Source organism: Neoarius graeffei, chromosome 16 (assembly GCF_027579695.1).
Source record: "Neoarius graeffei isolate fNeoGra1 chromosome 16, fNeoGra1.pri, whole genome shotgun sequence".
Taxonomy (NCBI): domain Eukaryota; kingdom Metazoa; phylum Chordata; class Actinopteri; order Siluriformes; family Ariidae; genus Neoarius; species Neoarius graeffei.
Genome location: NC_083584.1, coordinates 50,449,229 through 50,461,727, shown reverse-complemented (window position 1 = coordinate 50,461,727; position 12,499 = coordinate 50,449,229). Strand labels below are relative to the sequence as shown.

Sequence of the window (12,499 nt, the reverse complement as noted above, 5' to 3'; positions counted from 1 at the left end):
CATGGTCACAGACTATTTTAAAATATACTGTACATATTTTCTGTTCATGAATCATATGAGTAAAGCCAAATGCATTTGCACTTGTTTGTTGGCTTTATTATGCTTTATCTTTCAGAACAATGCCAGTGCTGTGGGTGTATTTTTCCCCTTTATAGTACATTATAGAAATACACACATTTATATCTAAGAATTGCCATGAACCCTGCATATAACATCTGACTGTCTGAGAAACAGTTTTTTTTTCTCCTCAAGGAATTCAAACAGATTTTTTTTTTTTTGAAGCAGCCTCAATATATGTCTGTACGTGTTCTTCATTTAGGTTATAAAATGAAAATATCCAGCAAGCAGCATGTTTTTACAGTAATAATGTGTGTGGTTCAGGCTTCCGTGTGCTTAGTGCTCTGGAGACCTGGTGCTATTGTACACTTACATACACTGGGCCTCATTTAACAAGTTGGATACGAATGGATTTATCTGTAAACCGTTCGTATGAGCTTTTACACAAGAAATTTGTTATTCATGAAAATACCATAATTTAAAATTTTTTATGTCACGATTTACAACCAATAGGAGACAACCTTTGTTGGCTGTCCACCAATCACAGGCTCCCATGCCACAATGGCAGTAAGTTTATAAATATTTAGAAAATAAAAATATCATTACGAAATATATGAAACCATAAGCAATAAAATATATATATATATATATATATATATATATATATATATATATATATACAGTGCCTTGCAAAAGTATTCATACCCCTTGAACTTTTTCACATTTTTCCATCTTACAACCACGAACTTAAGTTTTTTATTGAGATTTTATGTGATAGACCAACACAGAGTAGCACAGAATTGTGAAGTGAAACGAAAATGATAAATGGTTTTCAAAATTTTAAACAAATAAAAAGCTGAAAAATGTGATATGCATTAGTATTCAGCCCCCCTGTGTAAATACTTTGTCGAGCCACCTTTTGCTGCAATTACAGCTGCAAGTCTTTTGTGGTATGTCTCTACCAGCTTTGCACATCTAGACACTGAAATTTTTGCCCATTCTTCTTTGCAAAATAGCTCAAGCTCAGCCAGATTGGATGGAGAGTGTCTGTGAACAGCAATTTTCAAGTCTTGCCACAGATGCTCAATGGGATTTAGGTCTGGACTTTGACTGGGCCATTCTAACACATGAATATTCTTTGATCTAAACCATTCCATTGTAGCTCCGGCTGTATGTTTAGGGTCATTGTCTTGCTGGAAGGTGAATCTCCTTCCCAGTCTCAAGTCTTTTGCAGCCTCCAACAGGTTTTCTTCCAGGATTGCCCTGTATTTAGCTCCATCCATCTTCCCATCAACTCTGACCAGCTTCCCTGTCCCTGCTGAAGAAAAGCATCCCCATAGCATGATGCTGCCACCACCATGTTTCACAGTGGGGATGGTGTGTGCAGGGTGATGAGCAGTGTTAGTTTTCCACCACACATAGCGCTTTGCATTTAGGCCAAAAAGTTCAACTTTGGTCTCATCTGACCAAAGCACCTTCTTCCACATGTTTGCTGTGTCCCCTACATGGCTTCTTATGCCTGTCTTTCAACAATGGCTTTCTTCTTGCCACTCTTCCAAAAAGGCCAGATTTGTGGAGTGTACGACTTATAGTTGTCCTGTGCACAGATTCTCCCACCTGAGCTGTGGATTTCTGCAGCTCCTCCAGAGCGATCATGGGCCTCTTGGCTGCTTCTCTGACCAGTGCTCTCCTTGCTCGCTCTGTCAGTTTAGGTGGACGGCCATGTCTTGGTAGGTTTGCAGTTGTGCCATACTTTTTCCATTTTTGAATGATGGATTGAACAGTGCTTCTTGAGATATTCAGAGCTTGGGATATTTTTTATAACCTAACCCTGCTTTAAACTTCTCCAGAACTTTATCCCTGACCTGTCTGGTGAGTTCTTTGGTCTTCATGATGCTGTTTGTTCTTCAGTGTTCTCTAACAAACCACTGAGGCCTTCACAGAACAAGTGTATTTATGCTGAGAGTAAATTACACACAGTAGGACTCTATTAACTAATTAGATGACTTCTGAAGGCAATTGATTGCACTGGATTGTATTTAGAGGTATCAGAGTACAGGGGGCTGAATACTAATGCACACCACATTTTTCAGTTTTTTATTTGTTTAAAATTTTGAAGAACATTTATCATTTTCGTTTCACTTCACAATTATGTGCTACTCTGTGTTGGTCTATCACATAAAATCTCAATAAAAGACTTTTAAGTTCGTGGTTGTAAGGTGGAAAAACGTGAAAAAGTTCAAGGGGTATGAATACTTTTGCAAGGCACTGTATACTGATTAGAGGTAAGGAACATTATTCAGTGATATCGTTTATTATTAACTCCAATCGTGATATAAAAGTTCCAAGTTTGACACCTGCCCACTTCAACCGCACTGCTGGCACACGATGTCCTTGACTCTCTTCACCCTTAGCTAGTTGGTATAATTACAGTGGTGCTTGAAAGTTTGTGAACCCTTTAGAATTTTCTATATTTCTGCATAAATATGACCTAAAACATCATCAGATTTTCACACAAGTCCTAAAAGTAGATAAAGAGAACCCAGTTAAACAAATGAGACAAAAATATTATACTTGGCCATTTATTTATTGAGGAAAATGATCCAATATTACATATCTGTCAGTGGCAAAAGTATGTGAACCTCTAGGATTAGCAGTTAATTTGAAGGTGAAATTAGAGTCAGGTGTTTTCAATCAATGGGATGACAATCAGGTGTGAGTGGGCACCCTGTTTTATTTAAAGAACAGGGATCTATCAAAGTCTGATCTTCACAACACATGTTTGTGGAAGTGTATCATGGCATGAACAAAGGAGATTTCTGAGAACCTCAGAAAAAGTGTTGTTGATGCTCATCAGGCTGGAAAAGGTTACAAAACCATCTCTAAAGAGTTTGGACTCCACCAATCCACAGTCAGACAGATTGTGTACAAATGGAGGAAATTCAAGACCATTGTTACCCTCCCCAGGAGTGGTCGACCAACAAAGATCACTCCAAGAGCAAGGCGTGTAATAGTCGGTGAGGTCACAAAGGACCCCAGGGTAACTTCTAAGCAACTGAAGGCCTCTCTCACATTGGCTAATGTTAATGTTCATGAGTCCACCATCAGGAGAACACTGAACAACAATGGTGTGCATGGCAAGGTTACAAAGAGAAAGCCACTGCTCTCCAAAAAGACCATTGCTGCTCGTCTGCAGTTTGCTAAAGATCATGTAGACAAGCCAGAAGGCTATTGGAAAAATGTTTTGTGGATGGATGAGACCAAAATAGAACTTTTTGGTTTAAATGAGAAGCGTTATGTTTGGGGAAAGGAAAACATTGCATTCCAGCATAAGAACCTTATCCCATCTGTGAAACATGGTGGTGATAGTATCATGGTTTGGGCCTGTTTTGCTGCATCTGGGCCAGGACGGCTTGCCATCATTGATGGAACAATGAATTCTGAATTATACCAGCGAATTCTAAAGGAAAATGTCAGGACATCTGTCCATGAACTGAATCTCAGGAGAAGGTGGGTCATGCTGCAAGACAACGACCCTAAGCACACAAGTCATTTTACCAAAGAATGATTAAAGAAGAATAAAGTTAATGTTTTGGAATGGCCAAGTCAAAGTCCTGACCTTAATCCAGTCGAAATGTTATGGAAGGACCTGAAGCGAGCAGTTCATGTGAGGAAACCCACCAACATCCCAGAGTTGAAGCTGTTCTGTACGGAGGAATGGGCTAAAGTTCCTCCAAGCCGGTGTGCAGGACTGATCAACAGTTACCGGAAATGTTTAGTTGCAGTTATTGCTGCACAAGGGGGTCACACCAGATACTGAAAGCAAAGGTTCACATACTTTTTGCCACTGACAGATATGTAATATTGGATCTTTTTCCTCAATAAATAAATGACCAGGTATAATATTTTTTCTCATTTGTTTAACTGGGTTCTCTTAATCTACTTTTAGGACTTGTGTGAAAATCTGATGATGTTTTAAGCCATATTTATGCAGAAATATAGAAAATTCTAAAGGGTTCACAAACTTTCAAGCAGCACTGTATGTCATTACGTGGACCCCTCTGAGCCGAGCTTTTCCTGTACACTCGAATACACGCATACTTTGACGAATTATAACCAAAAACAAGGAGATCTGAATGATTTCCTCAAAATATATTTTTGTACTTTTATATATTGTCATGTTGATTTAATAAAACTTTTTAAAGCATTTCCTGTGAAACAAGATGAGCTACTTTAGACTGGTTCCCTGCTCTTTTAGCGCAGAGTGAGCATATAGTCAATGTCTCTGATGCTTGGTAGGATTAATTTTATACAGGAACCAGTCCAGGAAAACAGGATTTTCGATAGGCACAGGTGAACTTTGTTTTGACAAGGAGTCAGACATCACGATTCACGTGATTCACTTTGCAGAAAAATAATAATCATTGAAATATGCTCCTGCCGGACTGACTGTTCAGACCTGCATCATGGAGCGGTTGCCTGTGTTGCTTAGGTTGCCAGCGCTAACATTTGTCGTCTGATCAGACGATTACCATTAAAGTTTTACTCGTCCTTGCACATACTTTAGTTGTCTCGGACGATCAGACAGGCAGTTTTTTGAGCACTGCCAGTGATACCGATTATTTAAAAAAAATAGATAATCATCTGGATGTTGATAATTGTGGAACGGTGTTGAGAATTGTGGAACGGTATTATGTGATCTGATACGCTAAGTAATCGGGAATCAACTCATTTTTTTCCAGTGGAAGTTAGAGTAATTATTCATGCACAATTTACATATTGAAAGTCTTTTCTACTTTTGCAACGGCCAAAAGATCGTTAAGGTGTCGATAATTGTAGCCGCCACTCTATGACGTTTTTTTTGGGGTTTTTTTGCCATAGGAGTGAGTCAAAATAACTTCCACTTCAGTCTTTCAGCCTTTACCCTCTTTCATGCTCCCAGCTGTCTGTGCTCTTTAGCTTTTATGGCATTCTGTGGATGTCACTATATGCAAATGAGCCATGTCAGGAATGCTCTTTGCAGGTGATCAACAGACACACCTGAGCTTGAAGAAAACCAACATTTCAGGAGCTTTTGTAAATCGGGTGGAAAATTTTTACTTCGGTTTGGCTTCCACAAATCTACATTTACACACAACTCTACTGAAAGATTGATAAACGAGGCTAATTGTCTTTAGTTGCATTTTTTTTCTGACTGATTGAGCACAGGCATCCATAGTTCATAGTGCATATAATAATAATAATAATAATAACAACAACATGCTTTAATATTGTGTCATATTGTGACCAGTGCTGGGAGAAATGGAGCCAGAATCCAGAGTTATATTCATGTTAGTTTATTATATCTGACTCAATAGTGACTACATAAATCTCTGAGAAACAATACTGTAATTCTGAAATGATGTCTATTCCTGTAAAATCTCTGACATACAGTATATACACATATATTTCATATATACATTTATACGGGTGTAAACACACTAGCAATGACCATAGCTTTACGATTACTGTTTAATCGTTTAAAGGTTAGATAACTAGACATAAATATATTCTTTCCTCTGCTTACATAAATGGATTTTAAATGATACAATTTTCTCTGTCAATACACATACAGTACTTTGTTTAAAAAAAATACATAAATCTATTCATTTTGTCATAAAAATTCATTGGCTCAAGACCAAGGAGACGAGAACTGAAGTATACATACTTAAGCTTACGGTAAAACTTCATGCAAGCAGGAGCGCCATTTCCTGCCTGTTAAACTTTAACAGTGTCTTGGCGCTAGAAGTGCTGCTTGTCTGTTCGATTGGGTTTTTTATATGTATAACGTTTTAATTTCATACACGGGTCTTTAATGCAGAAAGAGTTCTGTCTGAAGAGTAAGAATCTTAATACTCTGGTTAACGATCATGTACAAGTAGGTAAGTCTAGTCAAGAAATGTACAGCATACTTTATTTGTTATATGTTATGTAATTATTTTTTTCCCTTGACTTTGCAGTTACTGACTCGATTTAGGCCAATGGCATCAAACTGACCAATATTTACTCTTAAAATATTTCACGATAATCAATGAGACTTTGGTCAGAGTTAAATAATTATTAACTGAAGTCGAATGCTGGGTTTCCTGCAGCATCTCATTTGCAGTGGGATTTTATTACTTGTACTATAACACATTAAAAAGGACAAGCAATGCAAATAATCACGCAAGAGACACTGGCCAACGTTTATCACTGTCGCTCTCAGTGTGTCAAAATACCCGTTTCTTGTCAGATTCACAAAATGAAAGGAAATAGCTTGAAGGTTTTTTTTACTCCACCTCCGATGACTTGAGAAAAAAAAAAAAGAAAATGGAGTAACCAACAGGACGTAGCTACTTGTTCCTGATATCCATGATACACATTTGACAGTTATTCCACAAAATTGAGTTGTACATGAGCTGATACGCGCCGAATCGGCTATAAGCTGTGTACGACGAGATTGAGTGGAATAACTCTTTTATTCTATCCACATTCACTGGATTTTAAGAAACGGAGCATTTTTTATTTTTTGCAAATCCGCTAAATGAAAACTTTATCCAAAATGTCCGACAAAATCATTTCTGCTTAGAATATAAACAAACTGACGAAATGACAGTAGCAATTTGTGAAAAATGTTATAATAATAATAATTCTTGAAAAATAAAAGATACCTTCTTACCATCAAATACTTTTATTCCATATTTTGTTGCTTTTTTTTTGTATTTTTGGGGTTTTGTTTTGGAGTAGAGTTTTTATTTCGGCCTCAGTTGATTCAGCAACATGCACCGTCATTTTGTTTTTCCCTACTCATGGTATATGAGCTGATATCCTAGTAGCACAGTAGCCAATCAGAGCGTGCGATTGCTCATATCCAGTGAAAGTGGATAGAATAAATAACATTATTCCATCACTGGTTTTGATTTAACAATTAAATGCTTCGGGTTCAGCTGCAGAAAGTAATATATGTCAAAACTCAGGAGGAAGTGAGGAGCAGCGTTTGCATTAATCTAAGGCATTTATTATAAACAATGTTTTCTAGTATCGTAACATTTACGAATTGGCTATCTTTAATGAAGAGAGGCATGATCACACTCCAGAACCCAAGCATTGTGGGTAACTTTAGAAGCCTCAATCAACATATAGCTTTCAGCTAAATGCCTTCAAGTTGGTCACTAAGCACAGAAGAAAAGCCTGTGTAATATCCTGTAACAGACTGCTACCAGGTTTGAGTTCAAGTTTCCCTTCCAGAGCGTGGGTGAGTTCTACGGATTGGTTTTCTTCTCCAGTCTTGGCCGTAAGACGCAATAAAGCAGATCTGGTTAAAAAGTTAAGCATCATGAGAGAGATTCCACAGTTTCACAGTTTTCCAGAGGTCTGTGTTTTGTGCAGCAAAGAGCAGCAAAGCTCCGATCACCAGGTCCTCACGTGATCACCTGCTGTATAACAGAGTGTTCATGAGGACACGACTGCTTTCCACAAGGCAGCCTCTTCAACAATTGCTGGAGCTTGTGGGCAAAGTTTTTGTTCATCTTCCTGTACATGAGTGGCATGATGAAGCTGCTGGAGAAGGCAAGCAGCTGTGAAAAGCCTCTCAGAAAGGCGTAAGTGCCAGCTCTCTGCATCCAGGGCGCATCGACCACCGTCAGCAGCATCAGTGTGGTGTAGTATGGTGTCCACAGGACGAACTGCACACCCACACAGGCCAGGAGCAGCCTGTGGATAGAAGGATCCATCCTTCCTGAGTCCTGGTCCAAGGGCGTGGCCTCCTTGCGGATGCGCAGAATGAGGCAGAGGGCGTAGAGCACGGCGGCAGCCGGCACGGCATACCCGATGAGTGTCATGATGGCGTCGGCAGCTTCTTTGTTCTGCATCTTGGAGCACTCGAGGATCTTAGCCGACACATGGTTGCACACATAAAAGAGTAGCGAGGAGAAGCTAGTCAGGACGGCGCCGCCCCAGATAAAGCCGCACACGTGTTTGGTGTTGTAAACACTAGACATGTAGGTGCGTGGCAGTGCCCGCTCAATGTAGTAGTCTAGGCTGAGCAATGCTGTTGAGTACATGATAACCAGGGAAGAGATGTTGAACAGGATGAGGAGGGTGATGTACACCTCATCATTATGCTCCCACGCAGGCCAGCGCATGAAATCTGGGCCCAGGAGCTCGACTGGAGCTACCAGGTTCAACACAAGCCCAGCAATAGCCATGTTCACAAAGTAGACATCCGGCATCGTCATGGACATCTTGTTGGAGAGGTTCACTGCCACCAACAGGGCATTGTAGCACAGCCCCACAGGGAAGCACACAATGAGGTAAAAGAAGGAGAAGATGGACAGAGCGAGGCCCAAGTCCCAGCAAACAGCCAGGTCAGTGTTGCCTTCTGTCTCATTATAACCCATGCAGCTCCACATCGCGAGGACACAGCTGTGTTCCACTCCGGAGCACTGGATCGACTGCAGGAGAAATCACAAACAATGTCATCAAATCAACTTTGAACTTTTCTGACAAATTTCTTATGGTGGCAGAATGTAATTCATATACCAGGTGTGAAAGTGAACACTTCAAACCCGATACGAGGCACAGGTTTCCTCATCTGGGGTTATGGATCATTTTACCTCAGATGCTTTCATTTACTCTTTGAAAGTTACAAATAGCAAGTAAAAGTGCACACACATGTGAACAGTGTAGACATGGTTTGGCCATTCTGTCAAGTGGGTCAGTCCATGAAATGATGTTACTTTTCATTGGTCCGGGTTTACATAATCATTTCATCTTTAATTTCCATGATTTAAAGAAATATTTAGCAGATTATCCATAAATATTGTTTGAAGAAATAAAATAAATAAAAAAATGAAGTTTTCTTTTGAAATAAAGAAATGTGAAACATTTTCTTCCCCTGTGACTGGACACGGATGACACGTTTTTTGTGACATGGAATATTTGCTGACTTTGAGCTTAAATAAACTTTCATTACTTTCTGAGAATTTCAATAAAATTAGTTTCATGGTACTTGCAATTTAGTTTTACACTCGCATAATAAAGTTAAGAAGGTTCTATAAACTATTTAGCTTCGAATTCATCCACTAAAAATAGGTTGTGAACGTAACATTGTGATGTCCTACCGTGTTACGTTAGAAACCAGGCTTATAAAAAATGATAAAACGAGTTGAAATCATGATTGATGTTTTTAATATAAAGAAGAATATACTATAAAACGATGTAGGTAGAAAGAAATTTAAACAACCGGCAATTAAAGAAATTATCGATGTTTTTTCTCACATCCTAACTTAGCGTCCACTCACTTCCTGGTTCGTTCACAACCTGCGAGACCCATTTACTCAATCTAGGCCAGCTGAACTGACGCGAGATAACTTCTCGCGGGATCTCACGCACCACAACACGTGCTCTAGAGAAGTGCAGATATAAGTGTGACTAAGTAAAGTAATGAATTCAATAATCTCATTTACCCCATATAGGATGAAACTGTTTCCTGTTAATGACTGTTGTTATTGTTCAAATCTTAAAGAGATTTTATGAAGTTTGTGAAATACTGGTATTTCATATTTTCAGTGTTTATGATGTTGAACTAATATTTCTAATGAATTCTTATTCAGTGTTAATGTTTAAAGTAAGCAAATAAAAGCAAAAAATTGATTTTATCAATATTTTTCCTTTATTTTTAAAAGCTTGTTCGTGTCCTTGTTACAGTAGCAACCGGGTAAATATTTATGGATTTTATCATACATTGTAGAGCAGGAGTTATCTTAACAACTATGTTATATTTTCTTATATGGTCAATGCTTCATGGAAATAAAAGTTGTTTTCAGTTGTAAATTGTTTTAAGTGACTCCTGCTATGTCACATTTTGGTAACCCCATTTCATGGACTGACCATCTGTTTCAAACTCAACACAATGTGGTTCACCAAAGAGCAAACTTTGCACTTTCAGCAGTGAGCCATTCAGTATGCAAAAGAAACATACGTAACACACACACATATATGAGAGAGAGAGAGAGAGAGAGAGAGAGAGAGAGGATATTACACAGTGACACAAAGACATGAAGTTTATCTTCGAGTGGTGAATGTGTACCATGAGTGAGCGATGCAAACAAGTGATATATTTTTGAACACGAGAAGATAAACTTCATATCTTCGCACCACCACATAATGTTATTTATATTATATGGACACATCCACAAAATAACAAAAAAATGCAAGTAAATGAAAAGAATTTTAATTTTTAATTGGTTCACCATTTCGACAGTGCGTGTCTAGTCAGAGAGAAAACACTGCGAGTGATGTCATCGGAGTGAAATATTGGGAAATATTATACACACAGGACACTTTTTCAATGGAATAAACACATGCATTCTATTCCATTCTAGCGGGTTTCATTCATTGGTTCGATAGCATGCAATATTATCATATCGCTTATCCTGCGTGTATTATGTCACTTTACCCAACGGAGAATGAGCGTTGAATATGGTTTACGATATTGCATGGTTGTCAAGACAACATGATGTCACATGTCAGAGCTGATGCGACTATTCAGTGAGAGAGTTTTCTGCTGCACATGTGCAGAAGCATTTCTTTAGAGATGAAAGTGGAGCAAAGAAAAAAATCCTGAACTTTTGAAAGTCAAACTAAGATGGGGGGGAGGGGGAACGTCCCCAGAAAATATTTTAATAACATAACATGCAAAACCCTGCATTCTAGTGCATTTTAGTCCTTATTTTCACTAAAACAAGTTATAATTTTTAAGCCTTTTTCTTTCATGTACATTAATGATTAACATGTCAAAAATATCACATTTAATTCCCCTAGTTAATGAGTAATTTTCAGGAGTGCGTTTAGAAAACGCGGTGATTTTCCTGCTACACAGTTCATTACTTTGAAAAAATCAGACAGTTGAAGGTAAACTCAGCAAAATCCCAAAACAGTCCTGTTAAAAAGTAAAGGTCTGTTAGAGTTTCTAAAGCTTTCAGGTTTCAGTGTTGGGGACGTTGAGCCTCGTTTATCGATCTTTTAGTAGAGTTGTGCGTTTGCAGAAGCTAAAGTGAACTAAACATTTCCAATTCAGATTTATGCAAGTTGAAGCCAATCGTTTACATTAGTTCATCTCATCTCATTATCTCTAGCTGCTTTATCCTGTTCTACAGGGTCGCAGGCAGGCTGGAGCCTATCCCAGCTGACTACGGGCGAAAGGCGGGGTACACCCTGGACAAGTCGCCAGGTCATCACAGGGCTGACACATAGACACAGACAACCATTCACACTCACATTCACACCTACGGTCAATTTTAGAGTCACCAGTTAACCTAACCTGCATGTCTTTGGACTGTGGGGGAAACCGGAGCACCCGGAGGAAACCCACGCGGACACGGGGAGAACATGCAAACTCTGCACAGAAAGGCCCTCACTGGCCACGGGGCTCGAACCCAGGACCTTCTTGCTGTGAGGCGACAGCGCTAACCACTACACCACCGTGCCGCCCACATTAGTTCATATTGTCTGTAAATTTAAACACCAATGAATACCACATTTCTCATATAAATCAGAGGCGTAACTAGGATTTTTCAGGGTGTGGGTGTGTGTGTGTCACACACTGACTGGCAGCCTGAGTGCATTATGTAACAAAATAATTACCATTGCTAGTTTTAGGCAGCTTAGAAACCGGCTCTTCCATTATTGCTGTTTCTTCCACGTTTTCTTGATGTTGTGTTCTAGAAACGGCACTAAAACTTAGCTTCGAAGCCACAAAATGCAACTTTGATGGAAAAAATATATAATAAATTGCTTACCTCTCCTTCTTTCGACGTGAAGAGGCAGGTTTCGCTTGTTTTGACATGGCAAATTATTAACACGAGGAAATACTTGTAATTCGCAACTAAAAAGAGTGCAGCTACACTGGCAGCTTGAACATGCGTTCTAGTGCGATTGTGTTGCGCTTGTGCAGAACGGTGTCGGTCCTGCACGCCTTAGCACGTGCACCTGAAGGCGCACGCGCCTAATGAGCTCCGGCACGCGCGCCGTTAACAAAGAACACCTGTCTTTAATCAATGAACTATGTTTGGGCTATTTAAGGACCGCGCCCATGCAAGGACGATGCGAAATATTACACCGCGTCTAGGAACGTGAAAAATCCGAAAAATAAATTTCTCCATTCGGAAAACCGGAGATTTTCAAGAGTTTTGTCAAATATCCAGATTTCCGGGTAAATCCGGAAGACTTTCATCTATAATTTCTTTGTTCAGCGGGAAAGAAAAAGACACGTTGAAAACCCAAAAGGCTACCAAAACTTCATTAGATATTCTTCATGCATATTTACAAGAAAAAAAAAAACACACCAACGGACATCGAAAAACTGGAAAAGAGACATATCAGAGACATAAAACTTCCGTGTTAGCAAGCGACTGTGACAATT

The 12,499-nt window shown here is 39.1% G+C and overlaps 1 protein-coding gene across 1 annotated transcript in view; it reads right to left on the bottom strand.

The window, feature by feature from the left end:
• Positions 1-5,406: 5,406 nt before the first annotated feature.
• Positions 5,407-12,499, bottom strand: part of gpr146 (G protein-coupled receptor 146) — a 52,367-nt gene continuing 45,274 nt past the window's right edge. The window contains exon 2 of the mRNA XM_060942125.1: positions 5,407-8,528. Coding sequence (XP_060798108.1) covers positions 7,497-8,486 — 990 coding nt within the window. The 5' untranslated portion in view covers positions 8,487-8,528 and the 3' untranslated portion in view covers positions 5,407-7,496. The remainder of the gene's footprint in view (positions 8,529-12,499) is intronic.